Raw genomic sequence first — 24,031 nt, forward strand, 5'->3', positions numbered from 1 at the left:
TCTTAAAAGCTTTTTTTCCCCTTTATAATGGAAAATTTCAAGATATTGCCTTTCTAAATAAGAAACAGTATCTTAGTAGAACAGTTCTCATGTGTTAACATTTGATAGTGGGAAACAGAAATATACAAACAGATAACTTCCTAGAATGACATTTCACATACTGCTTCCTTCCCAACTAAGTGACAGTATTCTCTTTGGGCTGTTCAGTGTAAACAGCATGTATCTGTGTCATAGGCTGAATTATATGTCTCTAAAATCCGTATGTTAAAGTCCTAATTCCCAGTACCTCAGAATGTAATTGTATTAGGAGATAGGATCTCTAAAGAGGTAATTAAGTTAGAATGAGGCTATTAGGTTGGACCATAATGCAGTGTGTGTCTTTATAAGAACAGGAGATTAGGACACAGACCACACATAAGACCACGTGAAGATGCAGGGAGAAGATAGCCATCTATAAGACGAGTGACTGCACAAGAAACCAACCCAGCTGACATATTGTTTTTATGCTCTAGTCTCCAGAACTGTGGGAAAATAAATTTCTGTTGTTTAATCTACTCTGTGGTACTTTGTTATGGCAGCCAGAGCAAACTAATACAGTGTGTTAGAGCCACAGTCATTGCCGAGGCTGTTCATTCTTTAAATATGGTTCAGGATGTGCACCTCTACCACACTCCAAAGGGCTAATGAAGTTCCTGAATATGCTATGCATTTAGCCTTCTTCCTAGGATGAAAAATTAACTTATAGGCTTTTAGTTAAAAACACCAAATTGACCAGCTATTTTGGTGAATTTACTATAGAAAATGTCTTTTATGGAGTTTTAAAAAATTGAAAATCAACTTAATAGTTCATAATTGCTAACATTTTTATTTTACCATGGCAGGATAGAGTTGCATAAAAATAAAATGTGTTAAAATATGTCAGACAAGGATATAGTAAATCCCACATTCATTATGGTAATTGAGATTCATGCTATCACTTTCTCAAGGAATTTCTTAAGAACGCTCAAGCACACAAAGGCTATTGGATTATTTAAAAAAAACTTTATGATATTTGTGAATATTGAAAAAGAAAAGATGTTTCTACTCCCAAGTATAAGCAAACTTTAATTAATCATCTCTAGAGCTATTGTCATCATCACTTACTTATACAGAATCAGCTGTTAAGTGTGTTTACTTATGAACTATCATCTATCTTCTTTTTCTCTAAACCTAATGAAAGGCTGATAAACACAAATCTTCATACAGCTAATTAATGGAAAGAGAACTTTCCGGGTGTGAGAGAAAAACAACAGTCCTCATATTCTTATTTCATCTTCGCATATTTTAACCCCCTACCAGAAGAATGAATAATTCCTCCTAATAGTTCAGAAATGTCAGCACACAGCAGGTCTTTTTAGAATTACTTTTACAAATGCACTGCCACATTCAAAAACTCAAGTTAATGGCAACTAAGTTATTTGGGAAGTTGAGAGTGCTCTTTATGTAACAATGAGTACCTAATGAAATTACAGATATTAGTGCCCTGCAGCATAACTTACTTAAAACACCATATCCATACATAACCACCTTTGCAATAAGTAAAGCTAATACCAAAAGAGATGTAAAATGGTTTTAATTGCCATTTGAGTTGCTCTTAAGTTGTCACACAAAAATCACAGATTATTCTGAGCCAGTAATTTATTTTAGTTCATAAAGCTACAAAATATTGTCTTCAAAAGATACTATAAGAAATTCCAGAAGGAGAAGGAAACTGAAGGTACTTAAATTAGGTTTCCTCTAGCATGGTGACAAAACAAAAAACAAAAGACCCTACAAATTTGACAGCTTTTGTAATTAAAGCAAAATCTTAAAATAATGGATGGACATTCTTTTTTGTTTTATTGTTGGTGAATGGCCCAATTTTTGGAAAGTCATTCATTTGCAACAATTAACATAAATATTTCCACTGGAGAAAGTACTTTGAAAGCACTTTTAAGATTTTCACTTTGAAGACATATTATTTTGTATTATTAACATACATCATTCAAGAATTGTACTTTAATAAGAAAAAATAAAAACTTACGAGTCATATACATTGAGCAACCAGTTAAGACACATATCCACACAGAGCGGAACATTGACCAGATCTTTATGCAGCTGTTCAAGGCCGTCGTAGGTTGTTGTCAGACAGTTGATGACATCTGGGACAGTAAGGAGCTGGTCGTTTTGGTTCAACTTGTGCTGTGTGAAAACTTCACTTGTTGTATTCAACTCCAAGAGATCCACTAATCAGGTGAGAGAAAGGAGTATGTACAGTCATTACATTATATAATGACATTGGAACAAAAACATTTCTAGTCTTAAGTATTTGCCTTGTTCTTTAAGAATCTATCCTTTTTAGCTATTTTCAGTTTTTAAAGTAATAAATAACATTTCCATTGTTACATTTTAACCTCTTCTTCTATCTCCATTTGCATTATTTTGAATCTGAGCTGTCACTTTTCAATATGATCCCATTTTTCACTCTTTGGAATATCATTTTTTGCAGCTTTCTTTTTCTGGTTATTTTTCTCTCCAAGCTCTTTCTACTCTTAAATATACAAAGGCATAAATCTCTAAATCTACTCCAAATGGTAGGAAGTCCCACATGTTACATTGCTTTTCTTCTCTTAATTCCAGAGGACAGCCTGCTTACCCCCTTCCCATTTCATCCTTTATGCCACTCTCAAACTAATAATTCTTAAACAATTTCTCAACATGTACATCATAAGTTACAAAGTTGATTAAAGATGGTCAGTTAAAAAAAAAGACAAACTTTGCATTATGCATAACAGCATGAATATTCCTCACAATATTAAGAATAGAACTGCCATGTGATCCAGCAGTTCCTCTTCTAAGTACTTATCTAAAGAATATTAAAAACCCTAATCCAGATATAGGTATCTCTGTGTTTATTACAGCATTATTCACTATTGCCAAGATATCAAAACAACCTATATGATAACCAACAGATGAATGAATATAGAAGATCTGGTTTACATACACATATAAAATGAAATACTACTCAACTATAAAAAAATGAAACATTGCCATTTTGACAGAAATGAATGATGAGATGATTATGCTAATTGAAATAAGTTAAAAGGAAAAGGATGAAAACCATATGATTTCACCCATACATGGAATATAGAACAAAAAAGAAACAAATGAATAAACAAAATAAAAACAAAGGCATAGACGCTAGCAACAGATTGGTGGTTACAGGAGGAAAGGGGGAGAGGGGTAGGGCAATAGGGGTAAAGGATGGCAAATATATGTTGATGGATGGTAAAGAGTCTTTTGGTGGTGAACATACTATATAGTGTATACAGATATCAAATTATAATGCTGTATAACTGAAACTTATATAATGTAACATACATGCCACCTCAAGAAAAAGTTAAACAAATGTGTTGCAGGCTCCATCCCCAGTGTGAGACATGCAGGAGGAAGCTGACCAATGATTCTACCTTATCACTGATATTCCTATCTCTTTCTCCCTCTGCCTTGCTCTCTGAAATCAATAACAATCTATTAAACACACACACACACTCACCAAACAAACAAACAAACAAAAAACTGAGAACCATCCAAAATTTTCATTGTAGCATTTTCTTGGTTTTATTCATGATAAACTCCAGGAGGGCAGGAGCAAAATTCAAGTTCACTTTTCATGGTGTGTGATAAAAGGAAGGGATTAGTAATGATAATAGGAGCTACAGAACAACAATTTCACATAGATACAAAGAAGCATATTGAAATACTGCCAAAACACTCCAAGTTTCTGAATTTCAGCACTAATTGTGCCAGCAACACAGCAGTGCTATTGTATCCCTCCATGGGCATAAAGTGACAATAGACCCTCCCCTGGATGAGGCTGTCTTTACATTTTATCCAGAAAAGTCTCCTTTGTAACACACGTTGTAAGTATGACAGTAATTTGCCATACCCCACAGACCACGATGTCTTCAATTTTTAGTGATTTACTCTGACACCTTATCTTAGTGCCTAAGCAAGGCATACATCTTCCTGAAGTGTGTCACATTTAGGTACCTTTAAAAATTGACTACATTAAAATCACAGAAAATTATGATCTTCCCTTTTCAAAGGAAGAGAAATGACAGCTCAGTCATGTGGCAAATGAAACCAACAGCAGAATCATTTTCTAAGCAGTTATTTTCTTTAATCCTGCATATGGGGCACAGGCGGTCAAATGAAAATGGGTCATCATTCTCCTTAGTAAAAAGACTCACTGGTACCTGAGTCTTTTGGTACCTGACCGGGGCTTCTGTGACTCCTGTTGTTGAACTGTTTGGCCATTCTTAATTAGCACCTTTCCCATCTCCTCTTCCCCGGACACCAATGACATACAGGTGATGCTCAAGGTTTCCTAACACTAAAGAGTCACTCACTTTCATCACTTCAATGATTTCTTCTCTCTGGATGACTCCAGATTGTTTTCTCCTGCCTGAAGAAAACCTCATCTGCAGTCCCGCTGCTCTGTTCCCAACTACAGCAATACTCTTCTCTTTCAGGAACCTTCACTTAACATGTTCCAAACAAAGGCCTTGCCTTCTTTTTATGCTGAAATCCAGGAGCAGTGTTACTACCTTCCATTGACCATCAGTCTGTAAATCCTAAGACATCCTAACACTCTCCTTCTTTTACCCTTTGCAGTTTATCAGCTACCAGTTTCCCCCAGTCATCAGTCCTTTCTCCTCTTCACAAATCCATACCCTCATCTCTCTGCCTACTACTATCAGCCAGCTCAGCCTCCACCATCTTTCACCTGCACTATTTTCTCGTCTTCTGTCCTTTGATCTGCCTTAGATATTGTCTGCATTCAGCCACAACTGGCCTTCTCTCCTAAATTCCCCAAACAGAAAATGCTTCTATAGCACTCCACACACACACACACACACACACACACACACACACATTAAATACAACATTAGTAAAGTTTGAGGAACACCCCCACACACAAAAAAAAGGACCTAAAAAATAAGAAAAGTTTTCTTTTCTTTTCTTTTTTTTTTTAAATGGACCTAATGTGATCTGAAGGGCACTTCTGAATACTGAAACATATCTTGCAAGCTATTCCATTTAGACTGAGTTGCTTGCCTGAATTTCACCCAGGCCTTTGTGTCATGCATATAATTCCTCCCCTCTTACCCTTGATCAGAGCTGCCCACCTAAATCCTGTGTGGCTTCCAGGCCTGGCTAATTTGCTTATTATTCAAGGGTGCTTACTTTGTTCTTCCCAATGAAGGGGATCTCTCCCTCCTCTAACTGCACTTCCCTCTGGATTCTCTGTTTATTGCCTATCACATGAAGCTTTTTTTAAAAATAGAAACACAAAAGAACACATATAATATACATGTAGTCTAAAGAAAAATAATAAACACCCACTAATCCATCACACAGCTAAAGAAATAGATTGATATGAATATATGGAAGTGCCTTGAAAAACCTCAATCAATCCCCTGAGAATCATAGGAGAACTAATTTTTTCAGTTCACTTTCAGTTATTGGATATATATATATATATATATATATATATATATATATATGTGTCCCTAAATAATATAGCATTTAGTTGTGCATTCACCTTTATAGTTTTATGAGTCAACCATGTTGATGTTAATTACATACACTTTCATTTAATTTTGCTACTGTATCATATCATTTTAATTAATATTCCAAAATTAAACACATCTTACTATACAAAAGTGCAGCTCTAAATCCTCTACAACCTATTTTCTTGTGTATTCCTATAACTTTCAAATTCAAATCATTTACTCAATATGTCTTCGCAGAAAGCGCTGTGGCCCCAAAGTGGAGGAGAAAAGAGATTCCTCCCTCACATGCTAGCTTAGTTCATTTGGAGAGACAGGTGGTTAATAAACAGAATACCATACATATGGCAGGCCCCACATAAGAACTGCATCCATGAGCTGACATGTCAGGGGTGGTCCACTTGCAGTAGCCCAGAAAGCCTCACTGAAGCCAGGAGACAGTGAAACTAGGACCTAGAGGAAGAGAACGTACCAGCCAGGGGAAGAGGATAAGCACAAAGAGCCAAGACAGGTACTCTTAGGCTCGAGAAATGGAACCCAGAGCTGAAAAGTTCACCTGTCCCCGAGACCTGAGAAGAGTGGAGCATAGAGGACCTGGTAGATGGAAACAAGCCAGACAAAGGCCATTTCACTCCAGGGCAGCAGGAATCTGTTGTAAGTAGGAGAGTTGTGTGTATGTATAATGTGCTCTCTCCAAGTTTAAGTTCCTTGAGTGTGGGAACCAAGTCTCTTTATCTCCTGCACAGTCTTGGAGCCCAATAAAGGAGTGAACAGTGACAGAGATGGTGATGTGCCCTCTACATTAGGACATCATGGTGGGTGGAGATTTACACAAAATGAATGGCAACCCCTGACCTAAAGCCATTCTCAGTGAAGCTGGGGCAATCATCTTGACATTGTCTGTCCCACAGAGGCACACACAGGGCACTTATGTGAGACACAGCCATTAGAGGCCATCATAAAGTGTTTGAAAAATGGGCAGCAGGTGGAATTAGCTGGTAAATGTTTCCAAAAGGAGTAAATTTTTAACAGTACTTGGGAGGAACAAAGAGTTAGAGACCAGGCTAGAGAGCAGTGGGAAGAGCTGGGGAAGTAGTGGCCAGGTGGCTCTCAGAACATCACCTCATTTCTGGCCAAGAAACAAAAGCAGAATCGGCCCATTCCCCAATGGATTGGGATGAAAACTGATAATAAAATCAGGTACAACTCGAAGAGGAGACATTGGAGAAGAACCAAACTGGGCCTATGAGAACTCACTCATGACAGATGATTCACATATTTATGCTGTATCCAGGTTGCCTACACCTTTAAATGATTGAAAAGATGCTACCATCTGGACAGTTGGAGCATTTTAATTGGAGAATTAATGAACATGTGATTTTGCTCTGTTGATCCCCCCCCCCTTCTGCAATAGTAGGATGGTTCAGTAATAAATGTGTGAAATCTTTAAAAAAAAAAAAAAAAAAAAAAAAGAACATCACCTCAAATATTTACAAGCCAGCACTTTTCTAAGTGTTACTAAATGCCATTGTTTAGTTTATAAGTGGGAGGCATAGCTCTGCTGATCCTCTCAGATTTGAAGAAATGAGGTGAAATGGGGAACATTTTTCTTTGGAAGGAAAAAAAAACAACAACAAAAGAGCAGAAAGAAACACCAAATGCATTAATGTCTACCCCCCATGCCTGCCCCCGCCAAGAAGCATTAGTGAAAATGGTGCCGTGTTCATAATGAACATGTATGAGGCAGTCTTCTGTCAGTGGGGACTCGGCGGCTGAGTCATTTGTCCTCATTTTATAGCTCATCAGGCCTGAAAGACCTTTCAGGTCCGGCAGCTGGATGCTGGACATGCAGCTGAGCCTATTTCAAAACTGCGGCCACCAAGGACTCACTGAGCTCAGAACATCCCTGTGGTGAGGTCCTAATTCACTCCCTGCTTTCTTCTGGCTCAGCATACAGACCACTGGCCAGAGTGCTGTTTTTTTGTTTGTTTTTTAACTGGTAATTTTGCAACCCTTGCTGCCAGTTATGTGGGACTCCAGAATGATGTGATGTGCAGGACAGCCATCTCATACTGCCTCATCTAGAGGTGTCTTTCAGCCCTTCGCAGGCTTCTCTCCCACACATAGCTTACATGTTTCATACTTGAAAGGTTTGCATTGCTGTCTTTTCACTGAAGGATCCTGCACTGTCTTTCCTCAACTCCTTTCATGTAATCAGCTTAAATGCATTTCGAATTTCTCCTGACTTTTAAGGAGCAGATTTTTAACCGTAACATATCATTTTTCTAAGCATTATTTCAAAGCTTCACTGAACTGTCTAGACATACTAGTATAACAACTGCGAGCAAAAGGCAGCAAACAAGAATCATTGGAATTATTTAAATTACCCTCTTAAAAGTATGGGCAAATGCCACTTTCCACATTAACTAGCTGATAAGACCTAAATGTTCTTTGAATAGACTCAATCATTAAACCTATACCCACAAATTGAATCTGGACAGCTTAAATCTATACTCTATAAAAGCACTATAATGCATACTTCTACTTAAACTTGTGTTTATTGTATGTCTGTACTGAATGGAACTGGTTCAAACCCTACACTTCCCAATAAATACAAAGTACTAAAAAGGCAATGATCTACTATATATGCACTTTTGATTTCTTATTATAATCCTTTTAAATTGGGTGGCAGCATACTTTATAGAAAAATATTTTTATGTTACTGCTGTATTTTGGTTAATTTTGTCCTCCCACTGGGAATAGCATATGTTCATTTGTTTTACGGCTGCATGATGCTGACAGGCTAATAACAGAGCATTATGGAATCACAGCCAACTCCTTGAGTGACGCACACTGAAAATCAGATTAACTCTACAAACACATCCCCCTCTTCATTTATCTTTGTCTTAAAAAAAGAAAAAAAGAAAAAAAAGAAAGAAAGACAACTCAAAGAACGAAGTAATTAACTTCGGTAGGATGACTCACAGCACAGTGCTTTCTGTAGTCTTCGAATTTTGATGGCCGTGCGGTAGGCAGAGAAACGCACGTTATTCAGGTCAGCTGTAATGGAAAAGGGAACACATTCAAAAGCATGCTGATTGCTTAACTTACATCCCATGGCAAGAAGATATTTCTTTATTTCAGATGCGTATTCACATTAAAAAGTCTTCTCCCAAGGTCCACATAATTTATTTAAGGAAAAATAAATAAATGTTCATTGGCTCCGTGGTGAGATAGATTTCAAAGCAGTGCTACGCAGAAACTTCCAGGAAAGGAAAAGGAAGGAAATGAGGAAAAGGAAACACACCTGGACTGTGAACTTCCAAAGGCCTCATGGGTAGAGGGTTCTTCCTCTGCATAGCGAGGTGGGACCCTCCTCCAGGGCCATGTTGCTCAAGGACAGTCAGTTTTCTGTCATCTCACTACTCAGAAAGCTAGTTATATTTCTACATTCCTCCATTCTGATCTATGTGCTGCTTCTGCCCTTTCGTAGATCTGGTCCATATCATCTTACAATCACTATTCCAACCTTTGGAAAGAGTAAATATTGCCATTTCTTTCTCTGTCCCCTAAAGACAGAGTACCAGTATTTGAGAGTAGTGGAGTTAGATGAAAAGTCAGAAAGCATCAAAATTTGCCCTCTCCTTTGCTAACTAAACTTGTTCTTTTCTCTCACTTGTTCAACTTTGAAGCCTCCCTCACCCACCCAAATGGAAGTTCACATACAAACCCGATATTTAACGAGATTAAAAGTGTGCTCCCCACTTGTTGAAATGGTAGTGGGCATGAGAGCCTTAGGATGCTATTCCTCCCTCTGCAGCGGCAGCATCATTGCTCCTTAAAGAATAAACTCTTTCAAAATCACAAACACACACACACACACACACACACACACATCACTAAGTCATATTCTATTGGAAATCTGCAAGAGCAGAATTGCCATTTTATGAGTTTTCTTGCATTTTTTAAATTAAAAATGTATTTAGCTCTTCAGCTATACTTAGAAGAAATAAAATTCAGCTAGCTAATTTAATAAGATTTATGAAATAAAGAAAGAGCTAAAAGGCAGATTTAAAAGCAGTTGGATTAGAGATTGCTGTATTGTAACTGTTTTTGCTTTCACACAAAATTGAAGATTAAGATGGCCCAATATGAGAGAGATAAAAACCTCCTATAATATTCCCCTTTTAAAATCATGGTTTTTGGGTCATGCCATTTCAAAGGTTACATTCTCTTAAGAAGAAAGGAAAAACCTGTTTGCTTCATTGACCTTAGTAATTCAACTGCTTTTATATGTTACTGCCACGATGGTTTAAACATAACATGCCATGTAAAAAAAGCTGGTGATTAGCTTTCATCCAAGAATATGCCCTTTTCAGTTTCACTTAGTTCTTCACCATTAAATGAAACAATACTCACCAAGGGATTGAAAGAGTTCGGTCATTTTAGGATGATCCCAACAGGTTGTCCGTGTTTGATGGCTGGGAAAAAAATGTAATAAATGTAAATAAAAGGACAGATAAGTAATATATGTCCCACTGAAAGTACACAAACAGAATTTTTATTCAAATTTTTAAAATATCCCCAGGATGGATCACTCAGAAACCTGCTGCCCAATTATTTAATATTTGAACAACAATAATACATTTTTATTTGAGCAACTGTACTGTGACAATATAGCTGAAATTTTTGTTTTGTTTTGTTTTGTTTTTTTTGTTTTATCTATTTCAAAAAGAATTACAACTAAAAATTAAAACTTAGACGTAAAGTGTGACTGTCGTGGATCCTGGGGCCTCAGGTTTGATGCCACCAGGTCAATAGAGTCTTCAGGGTAGTTCTACTGCTGTTAGGCAGATGTAGATTCTTCTTCAGAACAAAGCCTCTAAGAGCAGCAGGGCTGTGCAAAGTCACTAAACTTTTGAAGCCCTAATCAAATTTCCTGAAGAACAGGCAAATGAAGAGTTTCCCCCTGAATAACATCACCTCACAATCTACTGAGCCCACCTCTTCTTCAGCCCAAGTCTCTCCTTCCTCTGTGCATATTTTCTCTTTTCCTCTGTGGGGAGCCACTCAGAACCTTAGCCTTGGGGTAAGAATTATTTTAAGCTAAAGACCTCTGAGGTTCAACAGAGGTCTTCTCAGAGCCACTCCTGGGACATGAGGCTGCTATAAATCCCCTCTGGGACAGGAAGTTTGGTAGCCCTGTTGTTTCTTAGATGTCCTTCCTTGTCTCACTGTCCCAAGCATATTTTTGTTGCCATCATGAACCCAATACCCTTTGGCTCAGTGCTGTGTAGCCCTTCCCTTTGGATATCCCCATTTCCCATCACCTTTTCTTTAAATCAATTCAAAAAATATTTTTATTCACTATGATTGCTATTTAGCCTGCCTGCCCACCATCGACTTAAACCTTTCAACCAATGTTGGGGTTTTAAAATTATAGATATTAAACATTTTTTTCTCATGATCCTTATTTGTCACTTTCAAAGCAAGGTTTATATTTTCTCTGTTTCTATAATTTCCAAAACTAACTCAAAGAATTGGAAGTCTTTGGGGAATGAGATGGTAAAGCAGATCAACATAGGTTCCTTCATTTTGAGTGTGTATGTGAGCTGGTCAGCTCTCAACTTCAATGGGAAAATGGCCTTATATTAAAAAATAGCTACCTGTCCCTATCTGGGTCAGAATAGAGTAATAACATTTTATAGTACTCAAAAGACTTCTTGAATGACACTCCGTTCTTATAAAACTGTTTAGTAAGCTAGGTGAAATGGCACTGTGCACAAGAGAAAGGTATTAAAATATTCATACAATTGCATTTAAGAGACATTATTTTTAAACCTATGTAATATATCAAGAGGTCGGGCATGTCACTGGGAAGAGGATGTAATCACTGTCATGTACCCACAGGTAACAGAATCTCCAAATAACTCATAATTTGCTTTGAAAAATATTAGTTTTGAAAAGGAGTAGGTAAAATATCCTAGAATTTCCAAAATCTCAAACAAAATAACATACCTACCATGTGAAGATCTGTCTCAGGAAGAGTTAGAAAGTTGCCTGGCTCCTATACCTGGTTCTTAATGCTAATACAGAGGCAAATACGCATTCCCACTTCATGAGCTGCTACCAAATACCAACAAAACCATTCTACCCATATACTATCTGAATTGCTCCAAAGACCTCGAAGAAAATACTGAAATTGTTTCATCTAACATTCTTACTAGTGATAGATAGTACAGCCCAGGAATACGTTCACTATAGATATTGCTCCTACTGAATCAGAATCACCTCTTAATAGAATCCCATATAATTCATATGCACATTTAAGTCTGAGAAGCACCAATCTAAAAAGCTGCTAAATGCATGACTGAAAGTGAGAACCTAAAAATAAAAAAATAAAGAAAAACACCTTCAAATTTTCTAATAAAACTGCTTCCCTAACATCAATAAGAATTAAAGAAAAATTTGCTGAAAATATAGTGTAATTCCAATAATTTCATCATAGCCTCCCAGTCTTAAATCAGCCTACCAGTATTCGCTTGATCACTTATCTCTTACTTTTGATTAATTCAATCCCCATGGCAACGCTACTGTCCAGAGACAGACAAGCCATCCTGAACAAACCAAAGCTCATGAACCAACAAGGCTATGAGTAATGCAGAGCCAAACTTTATACTTAAACAACAGACATAATTACGCTTTCTCTAGAGTCACAAGTATGGTGTTTTGGCCCAAACCCCTATGGAACCGTGAGAGGAAAACATCTCTCCATGCACCCAGACAGAGGCCTGAGACTTCAGTGGGAACAAGGCTTGCCAACAGCTCTTTTCTGTGAAAGCAGTAGTAGTTGCTGAGGGAGCACACACGTTTGGCAAACAGATGGAGGGAGGGAAAAGGCATCCCCCTTTGTGAATTCAATACCAGTTGATTCATTAGGCAGAACTGCCAACAGTGAAAATAAACACAGCCTCTGGTTACAAACGTATAACCGCAGCTTACCCAACAACAGTTACAAAAAAACAGTAGTAGATGCAGTTGGCTTTTGGATTTTCTTTCTTTCCTTTCTTCTTCTTCTTTTTTTTCTTTTTTAAATGGGGGAGGGAGGGTTTTAAAGCAAAATCCACAATCCACACAAAAGCTCAAAGTATTTGAACAGCTGCAGATTGCTTAGCTCATTGAGCCAAAATGCTGCCAGAGTAGGTAACCAAATCAGAAAAAGTTGCATTTCCCCCTTTTCCCCCAAAATACAAAAGATTAGCTTCTGCCCAACCTGGAATAGGAAAGAGGATTGGGACTTAATATTATACACCTTGATAAAGTGTAAAATGAAGTTGTAATTTGATTATAAAAATCCTTTTTTTAAGAAAGAATGGACACAGAAATCTGTCCAAGAATAAAACAAAAAATTCAAAGTCTAACAAAGCAGCAATTAGCAGCTAAAGCCAAAATCATATGAAGCAACAGTAATGAGAATCTGTGACAGTAACTAGGCTGATAAGTCAACAAAGTAAAATACAGATTATACACCAATGAATAGAACACAAAAAATGTTGTTTCATAAAATTCTCCAATATATGAGACAAGGAGCTAACAGCAAAACACATACAATTTTGATAGATTAATAATGTACTGATTTGTAGGCCAAAGACTGCTTTCCGGAAGTTGCTTTCAAATCACTTGTCACTATGGTGGTCCTTATTGTTTCCAGGGATCCATAAAAGATGATGAAAAGGCACCCTGCTCGCCCCAAAATTGACACTTAGCCAAACACACTTACTTGTTACTTATCTACCCAAATTTATACTTGAAACTGGATTTTGTGAGTTTTGTCACTTATCATTCGATTCCAATCACAATTTCAAAGGTATATAAAAGAAAAGCAATAAAGGTGAGTTCATTAAAAATGCAAATGTGGGAAAAAGAACTATGGGCATTGCACTGTGATAAGACAATTTTAGCAAGAGAAATGTTTCTTCTTTGTTGTGCCTCGTGAAAGATAACACACACTGGGTCAGAATGTGTAGTGTTAATTATAGTAATAGCATAATAGTTCAGTGCTCAATTTGTACCGGGTAATCTTTTAACTGGTGATTTTCAACTGGCATGTCACAAAAGTTTTTAAACATGCAGTACCTGACAATTTAGTCAGGAGCACTGATTTTTTCCCCCTTAGACTGTCAAATTAAAAAATGACAATAGCCAATACAACAGCAGTACTCCAGAATTAAAACTACGCCATTATTTTTTGTCAGATTAGAAAAAAAATTTTTTTTTTTTAGTGTGCCGCAGGATTTTAGTAATTTACGGTATGTGTGCCATGAGATGAAAAAGATTGAAAACCGTTGTGCTAACCTCTTTCAATGTGTAAATTTAATTTGCATAATAATTATATGAAATTAAGAGCCAATATTATGCCCATTTTTACTTAGATAACGTGTTCGAGGTCACATAATTAGCAAGTAGTAGAAATGGGATTTGAACCCAGATAGATGGATCATAAGCTTCAGATCTTAATATAGAAGTATACTTGCATGATTGAGGTTTTAAATATTTCTGATGAATCTGTCTAAATTTGAGTCCATCATTATAATCATTACAAACAACCTCATCTTCCTGGCTTCTCTCTCTTTCCTGGCAAACTCCAAGCATGGATCAATTTAATTACTCACCTTCTCTGGACATGACCAGCTGTGCATGAATACAGCTGGAGAAAATCACTCAACACACAGACTGACTTTACTCTAAATATTTTACTCAAATCTCAAATGTCCAACTGCTGGCAACTGCACTACATTGCCTAATCAACTAGCTTTCCCAGAACTCAAGACAACAATTTCCCACTGCCTTCTTTTTTCCCAAACCTTAGCTTATCTCTCTAAGCACCATTTAAATTAATCTTGTGCTTTATTGAAAAACAAAAAAAACCCACCAGATTAAAATTCCTTCATCTTCCCACCCCCAAGTCAATAAACCCTCCATATGCCAGACTGTGTTCTCTCCTGTAACTGAGAAATTGTCTCTCCTCTTATAAAAGGCCAATTCATCCCAAAGATTTCTTAGAAACTCCTACACTGCACTATCAACCCCTTTCTCAATAACAATACTCTCAGTATATAAATATTTAAGGATCCAACATTTGAGACACTTATGTGCACACACGTGTACACACACTCACTCACACACACACTTACCCCTACCTGGAATCTCTATTTCCTGCTAGCAATTACCCTTTTCCTCTTCTTTACAGACAAAATTCTCAGTTCAAAATAACAAAAACAAACCAAAAACTCAATTCATTACACACATCCTTATGCTGTCCAACTATTCAGTCCACTTTTACTTGGTTGCCAAATTCACTCCTCCATCCAAACTCATCTATCAAAATTATCAGTGAACTTTATGTTGCTGAATGGAATGGTTGCTTCTCTGTCTTCATTTCATTAGACGCTCTATCCACAGGGTGAGGATAAATAAGGAGGAGACATTAGTCTCCTTAAGTAAAATCTATGAAAACAACACAACCTGCAGAAAATAAAGTTGACACAGGCACACAGGCAAAACTCAGGCTCTGCCAACACCCTGTTCACAGATGCTTCAAAAGTTATATATATAGCAATCAAGCATGGGCTTCCATTTAATCAAATTTGTAATCAGTTGTAAAGAGTGAAAATAAATTTTCGCAATTTGATGTGATGGAATTTATCTGAGGTGTATCTTCTTAAAGATTTAAGGGGTGATATTTTCATTTTGGAATTCATAATCCCCTAGAACTTTGTTTCACTAGAGACCAGAATATATGAAAAATATAGCGTATTCCATCAGTAATGTTGATCACTCCTCTGTGTGTCTGTGTTTATGTGTGTGCCTGCACGGGGCCCTAGGGAGGGGATTAGGGCAGTAGATAGGAAGCTGTGTGGGGAGTAAATTTTTATGTTCCTCTGGTTGTATGCAACTTCATGAACTTCCACAAACAGTACTCTAGGCTTTGACAGGCAAGAAATCTAAGGTTATACGTTTGGAAACGGAAGTATAAATTCAAAGAAAAACAAAGTTTTAAAGCCAACATGAGAAAAAACACACACCTTTCTGTTCAAAATCCAAATAAGATATATGTTCCTACTTGATAATAGAGAGTGCAAAAGCATATAGTCTTCCTTAAACACTGCCATTAGTTTATTATAACAATGAAGACACTAGATTGTAAACAGTGGATAACTCCAAATCTGTTGGATTTGATTTTAAACTGAGCTTAAAATAATTTCACTCAGCAGCAGGGCCAGCATGTAAAATAGAGGCAACAGCTCACCTCAAAATACAACATCAATAGTCCAGGCATGATGGATACAACATTTGTTACAAGACAATGAGGCAAGGCTTGTTTGTGTTTACGTTCAAAGAGTAGAATCAATGACAGGAATGGATGTGCCTGAGGGAGAGGTGATACTTGCTTTGCGGGCCCCGAAAGGTGGTCTGGAAGAATAAACATGCACACAGTCCATAAACACCAGGGAGCCTCTACCTGGTAGTATCTCTGCTTGGGCCCAGAACTCATAAGGAGCCACACCTCCCACCCAACACTATGCCTGTCTCCTGTGGCCCTCAAGCTTAGGAGAATCAGACCATCAATCAACACTGTCAACTCTGCTGCAGGTCTGTGGAGGCTCTGGCCCTGGGAGACCTCTATGCCCTGCCAGGGCGGGGGAGTGGGAAGGGGTGGGGTGTGATCTCAGGATTATGTTCCCACTGTATTCTTTTTAGTTGTTTATTTTTAAAGATAGTTTATATCATTTAGTGTTGTTGTTGTTTTTTAATTTTACTACTTTAGCTCTTTTACATATATTTTAAAGGATAAATTAATTCTATTTTTTGTGTATGACTTTTACTGTATCATTTCATTTTATAATCAGTACAGAAAAGATATTCTATTTATTTCACAATTTATTTTATCATTACTACTTTTGTTAATTTTAAAGACTACTTTAAAAATGTAATCTTTACCAAATGAAGTACGGATATCACTTCCGCCCTTCATGGCTCCACAGCAATCCTTTCTATACCTTATGGTAGACAATCACTAACTGCATCCCTGATCCTAAAAATCAAACTGTTCAGTAAGGCTGATGGTGCTATTATAAAGCAATGGAATGCAGTCATCATAGTAATAACAACTCTGGCCCTCGCAGTATATAGATATGTGACAAGCTAGTATCTTCTTAAGTCGAAATGCTCAATATCTTTCTAAGATAGTGTCAATCTCACCTGAATTATTTTCATAAACCAGGACACCGGCAAATGCACTGGAAGTTGCCCGTTTCTGGCTGCTGCAGGGCAGGTTGTCTGCGCGTGCTTTTCCAGTTAGCCAGGGTATGCTCCTTGGTCAGAGGCTGCTCCAAGCCCTGGAGGTTTAGTGATCCCAAGGTGCTTACGTTCTCTCATAAAGCAATTTCCTTCCTACCTCCTCATCAGCAGAGTTGGCCCAGTGAGTATTAAATATTTATTTTCAATAAAGATAGGGTCACAGACCATTTCTTGGAAAATTATAGACTGTCCAGTACGTCTCTTACACTCTTCTTTCATTTATTTGTCATTAAAGCTCCATTTTAGGGAAGTGACTCAGTGTGTCCCCAGAGCTGCAGTTAAAAATCAGGAATGGAAAGGATGCCTTTTCTCAACTTGACAAAGGAGGGAAAGAGAGGAGAACTGCATGCATCTTGCATTGTTAATTATACTTTTATGGATTTATTGAGCTATCTGCAATCTTTAAAGATAAAATGCTTTCTGTTCAGTTCTATTTTTGTTACTCTTGTATCTATATCTTTGTTAGCTTTGACCTTCCTGTTATTATTTGGGTATCCCATTGCTGTCTCTTTTCTTTGCTCCTATTTAGAGAAGAACTGTTTCCCTACATCATCTAAGTGGAGTCCAGGATACCTCTAAAGACATAAGCATTACTTATTTTCTTCAGACTGCACATATACACTCAGACTAGTATATGTGGTTTATGCAAATGAATAGCACCATTGTATATAAAAAAAAACAACAGTTTTCATTTCATTTATAATTATAAACTTAATTTTTTTTCAGCAATTGATGGATTAGGGTAGTAGAGTGTCCGTGGCAGGCGAGAAGAGTGTCTAAAAGAATATTGCAGGGTTATCCATAATGGACACACTAACAGAGAAAGAAAACACAAAGGAGATGTAATAAATTGAAGAGAATCTTGCTTTATACCTGCTCACAGGGAAAGTTGGAATAAGTCAGAGAATGCTTGGCATTTATACTTGTAAGTACAGATTGTTCATTCTGGTTAGTGCCCCTGTAATACTAAGAATCATCAGTTTTGGAGAGTGTGATATGTATTATCTATATAACCAGAGATTATGAAGTTGTTCATGTCCAAACTGCATGTGGGATTGCAGTTAGGATTCCATAAAGAACTAAAGTTTGCATTTCAGATTCTAGTGGGGAAAACAGAGCCATAGGTCAGTGAAGATGTGAGCATGAAGCCTGTGCTGGGAGCCAGGTAATCGCTGGTGCCAAGATGAAGGCTCATGGAAAAGCCACCAAGTGAGATTCAGAGAAGGCACCATAGGTGAAGAAAGGAACACCTGTTTCCTAATGACACCCATGAAACAGTACGGTTTACCCACAGGCTGGGCCAGTGTACAGTCTCTTGAAGCCCCAGGGGAGCTATGAGCCAGCTTCACTGAGAAGGGTAGAAATTTCCTGACCATGACAATGAGGAAAGGTGAATGAAGGGCTATAGATTGTCTCCCCAACTCAGAACTGTCAAGATCTGACAAGCCAGATTGTGGAGAATGACACCTTCCCACCAACAGAAAAGGACCTTTGTCCAGGCCACAGGGTAAAATTTCTTTAAACATACACTAGCTGACAGAAATTAGCCTCTAGAAAGTCTACAGAAAAGGCAGTGTGGTGTACGGGAGTAACATGGACCTTGTCCTTGGACAGCTCGGTGTTTAATGCTGGCACACAGTAGTGCCTAATAAATGTTAGCCAGTCTGTGGTGCAGAAAAAGGAATGTTTACTCATATTTTCCTCACCTGACTGCTCCTTCAGAAATATAATACTTCATTCTACTACATTTCCCATGTGACTATAAAAATTTCTATTCTCTGCCTTAATAATGTTAGGAATGGAGACAACAGTGGTCAGGAATTCAGGAGCTGGAGTCAGTCCCTGGGTTTGAATGCAAACTCTTCGACTTACTGGCTGTGTGATCTCACCCAGGTTATGTGTGCCTGCCCTCTGTCTCAGCCTGGCCTGGAAGAGGGCGCCACGACAGTACTTACACTTCACTGGGCCACCGTGAGGATTAGAAGAGATAATCCATGCCCAGGACTAGCATGGCAACTGGCAAATAGATATCCGAAAACAATTTATTACAATGATAGCTATTATCATTCACCAGGACTTTTATTATACTTATTATATTTATTCTGGAATAAAATGAGAAGCAATGAGTTTTACATGATTAATATGACATATTAGGAAAGTTCAACCCAAAGCTTTTATTCACCATTCCCTTTGTACCCAAAAGGCCCTGGATGTTGACTTTTAGTTGAAGAAATGAACAACTTTGCAAAACACATGACTAACAATTCACAAAGAAGTATCTGTTTTTTTCTGGTAGATTTTTGTATATTGTGAAAGCAGTCAGAGGCATTTCAAAGTTTCCTAAACTGAAGACAATTAACTGCCACTGCACTATACTATAAAAAAGAAACATAACCAGATCAGTTTTGGAAAGTCTACCTTAGAGGCAGCAAATATAAGTTAAAGTTATGCATTTCAACTTAATATATTAACATAGAAGGTTTATATTATATCTACTCCTATCTTTCATTTTCTAGAAACAAATTAGTCCCAGAACCAATGCAATACACCTTGCAGTATTAATAAAGAACTACCTAGAAAGAAAGAAATGTATTTGGAAGCCATCAAAGTATGTTTTAACTAATCTATTAACACTAAAATGTGAAATAAAAAATAATTTGTCTTTCCCATTTTCCTTTCAACTTTCTTGGTATATTCTGACATGAGAGTATGTAAAACAGCATACCTAAATACTGAAAATATCTAGCAATTCGACCTGAATATTATTTTCTTTTTGGTCAAATTAATGCTTTCTAATATGCTCCAGGAAATCCTAATTGCATAAAATTTATGCTAAATTTGTTTTTCAAATTTTCTTCTACTTAGTTGTGCAGCCATGCAAGGGAAGGTATATATTAAAAGCCTTCTCATTCATCATTTACTTGCTTATTAATTTGTTTGGGAATTAAATTTGTTTTCATAACAATTCTTCATCTGGAAATGTTGGCTCATATAATGCTCACTACGTCGAGATTGATGTTCCCTCTTTATGAGGAAATAAACTGGTAATTTACACAATAGAGCACGTAATGCAAGAATCTGGTTGAACAATCTTTCTAAAAATAAGACAATTCGCTGAAACCTGTTTGGCTCAATGGATAGAGCGTCGGCTTGGGGACTGAAGGGACCCAGGTTCAATTCTGGTCAGGGGCATGTACCTTGGTTGTGGGCATATCCCCAGTAGGGGATGTGCAGGAGGCAGCTGATCAATGACTCTCTCTCGTCGATGTTTCTAGCTCTCTATCTCTCTCCCTTCCTCTCTGTACAAAATCAATAAAATATATTTAAAAAAATAAATAAATAAGACAATTCATTCTATATACATAGACAGATTCCTAAATATTTTGAAAACCATAAAAGACAATTAACTCTAAAACTATACACATTTCAGAAAATCCAATCTTTCACTAATGATGTCGAAATAGTTTAGGATTCTACAAAGTTACAGGTCATCGTTAACAAAACCAGCCATCATTGTATTATGCTTCAGCCAATGACATGCTAGATAAACTAGTTTTTACTCTACTGGTCTTCCCCATAAAGCACACATAGTCTAAGTGAAGATATGATCCTGCTAGATCCTACCAAAGCTATAAAAATTCTGAATTGGTGAAATTCTGACTTAGACAATGTAATTCTTAGTCACATATACCAACCTGAACATACAGAAACCCCTTCCAATTATAGTGCTAAATTTAATAATGGATTTTTAAAGTGCCAAGTCAAATAGATAACCACTATAGTATACAATCAAGCATGAGACTTAATATTGTCTTTCTCTAGTAAATAAATGAAATTCTGCTTTACTAGATCCAATGTACATATTATAAAAGATCAAGATGACACAGGCTTCTAGATTAATTCGGTCAGTTAATTTCAATTCATTTGCATGGACGTCTAGATTTTGTACAGTACATGTATTAGTTTTTTTATTGCTGCTGGGACAAATTGTCACAATACTAATATCTCCATGGGCTGAAATCAAGATTGCCTAGTCTGTGTTTCTCTCTGGAAGTCCTACGAGAGAATCACATTCCCTTGCCTTTTCCAGCTCCTGTATTCCCTGGCCCATGTGCCCTGCCTCCATCTTCATGTAACCTAGTGTAGTTACATCCAGGGTGTGTGTCATTTTGTGAGGCCATTATTATGCCTATACTGGCACATCAGATTTTTGCCTAACCTGTGGTATTCAAATCAATATTCATCCAATAAATTAAAATTATCTAATATTTTAAAATTTAAAATAAAAATATGTAAATAATCAACAGACTATCACATTTTAGCTCAATAGATACATCAATGTGCTCAGCCACTGATTTCTTCCCATTCATGTTTGCATAAATTTGGCACTTCATACAACTCAGTACACTATAAAAGTATTAAATTCCCTTAAGACAATGTAACACATATTGCTGATTATACCTATTATATGTTACTGCAAAGTTATTTATCTTTTTTACCCTGAGACTGCATCTCAAACACAGTAAAAGCTTGATAAGGAAATACTCTTCCAAAAACAGTGACTTCACACATAAATTTTTGAGGAAGAGGGCTTCTGGAAGAGTAGATTATTAGTGTTGGCATGGATTCTGGAGATACCACATGCTGTGTTAGAAAGGATATAGAGAAAACTTGGCTCAGAGACCGTCACTGTCTTGCTTGAGGTCACAAATCTAATCTGAGACAGATCTGTCTCCTGTTGGAATAACTCATAATTTCCCCCACACAATTATGATGCCATTCACCTTCCACATGAAATAGTCAACAATGACTCTTCATCACCTTATCACGTTATAAATCATTAACTTTGCCAATTCATACCTCAAGGGATTGCAGAAGTTGTATTTTATTATTCTGTCCTATGACAACATATAAACTAACCCAAGGATAAAACTCTAAGCAGACCCTGTGTAAGTATAATAATACAAAATTTATTACTGTTAGACATTAAGGAGAAACTTAGAACTTAAAAAGGAGAAACTGCCAAGTAGACAACAAAAATGAATGAAGGATGATAAACCTAGACCAATATTGCAGCTAATTTCTATAAATCAAACAAAAACTTGCAAATACTGACATTTTTCATGATTAAAACAATGATGTTCCTTTTGGTGGATTACAATGAGAAGAACACAAGAACTTTTGAAATGTATTTTTCTGGGGCAAATAAAAGATGATTTAGAATCAGCACAGTTTGAGCAGCATCATAATGTCAAAAATATTATAGAAATTCTGTCATTTCCCCCAAATATTTTAATACCTGCTCAAAAAATATTAACTAAACACAGTTATAGCCTTAACTTAGTAAATTACAATTGTTACTCTGATTTTCAAACTAATTTTGTTCAAATATAAAATACATATTATCTCTATAAATATATAGATATACAATAATAGAACTAAGTTTCACTTTTTAAAAAAGTTGTAGGAAAAAAAGCCTACAAAAGTCAACATGACTTTATTTTCTTGGTTTGTAAAGGAGACTTAAAATCAACTTACTTGATGTAATAGGGCACTTTATTATCGGAAATGGATCTTTGCCATGGCAGCTGGACTGAAGCTGAGGAAACAAAGGGAGGTTATTGGAAACACTGCTAACCCCACAGCCTTATGCCTTAATGCAAAGCAACTGAACACGTTTTACAGGAAATTCAATGAAAAATGCTCTGGTTTGCCAGCTGGATTCCTATAATTATAAAATCTCCAAGGCCAAAAACAGTCACTTTAAAAATTCATTTGAAGCAATAAAAGAACAACATAGGTCCAATTTCTAATGCCACCTCGAAGTAATTGAACTTGTTGATAAAATTACTTTTCAAAATCAAGTTTTATTGTTCATAGTCAACACAGTGTAAAACTTAGTACTCTTTGGAAACATTATATGTATGGATTATAAACTAAATTCCTCAACACTGAAATTTCCAAATCACTAGTAACATTCTTTGCTTTATTTTATAGTCACAGGAATAACTATTAAGAACAACTGGCATTTAAACAAACCCAAATATATGAATTTTTTAAAAGAAAAATTAAAATAAACATAGGCAAAATGTTGTAAAAAAAAAAAAAAAAAAAACCAAGGCAATTAATAGAAGAACCCCAAATATGTATTTGCATTTTAAATGCACAGAAAATGTAGTTTCCTACATTTTTATACTTGACACACTATGATGCAGACTTTGCGAGACTTTTCACTGAGGTACTTTTTTTTTTTTTTTCAATTCCAGTTACTCCTTATATTATTCCCACAGTAAACCAATTATTTTAAGGCTTATTTAAGAATTGTACATGTGAATCTAGAGAAATTTTGCTAAACGAACTAATAAATTTAAAAAATAAAACTTTGTAACTATCATCAGACTCTCATACAACTAGTTTTAACCAATATTCTTTTCTGAATTTCATGTCATATTACTATCTCAAAAATACATAGCATTCTCAACTCTGTAACACGTTTGTGAATATATCTGTTGATAAGATAGATATTAAAGCTCCATTTGATAGCCGAAACCGGTTTGGCTCAGTGGATGGAACCTCGGCCTGCGGACTGAAGGGTCCCGGGTTCGATTCCGGTCAAGGGCATGTACCTTGGTTGCGGGCACATCCCCAGTGGGGGGTGTGCGAGAGGCAGCTGGTCAATGATTCTCTCTCATCGATGTTTCTGGCTCTCTGTCCCTCTCTCTTCCTCTCTGTAAGAAATCAATGAAATATATTTTTTAAAAAAATAAAGCTCCATTTGATAAATGAGGAACTAAACATTCAAGAGATTAAATAACTTGCTTAAGTAAATGGCTGAGCTCTAACTTGATCTCAGGACTTTTGACCACTAGTTCGGCAATCTTTCTATTCAACAATTCTTCTACTCTTTATAAGATGGGAGGACTCCCTTCTCTAATTATGTCCTCAAAAGTCTTAAAAAAGGGTTGAAAATGTGAAATAAGGCATATTAAACTTCTCATTAGAGCCAACCTCATTTCAGTGTTGGCACCAGGCTAATAGGTCGGTTTCTATTCCATGCCTAACTAAACAGGCTCCCT

At 36.6% G+C, this 24,031-nt stretch overlaps 1 protein-coding gene across 6 annotated transcripts in view; it reads right to left on the bottom strand.

Moving 5' to 3' along the window:
* The window catches only part of UTRN (utrophin), a gene marked incomplete at its 3' end in the record, with an annotated part of 411,728 nt that overhangs the window by 51,484 nt on the left and 336,213 nt on the right, over positions 1-24,031 (bottom strand). For all 6 annotated transcript variants that reach the window (XM_084889907.1, XM_084889908.1, XM_084889909.1 and 3 more), the window contains 4 exons: positions 22,494-22,554; positions 10,014-10,075; positions 8,580-8,654; positions 2,063-2,264 (listed from right to left, as the gene is read on the bottom strand). In XM_084889907.1, coding sequence (XP_084746033.1) covers positions 2,063-2,264; positions 8,580-8,654; positions 10,014-10,075; positions 22,494-22,554 — 400 coding nt within the window. The remainder of the gene's footprint in view (positions 1-2,062; positions 2,265-8,579; positions 8,655-10,013; positions 10,076-22,493; positions 22,555-24,031) is intronic.

This window comes from Pipistrellus hanaki (genome assembly GCF_964339955.1).
Source record: "Pipistrellus hanaki genome assembly, chromosome: 7".
Classification (NCBI taxonomy): domain Eukaryota; kingdom Metazoa; phylum Chordata; class Mammalia; order Chiroptera; family Vespertilionidae; genus Pipistrellus; species Pipistrellus hanaki.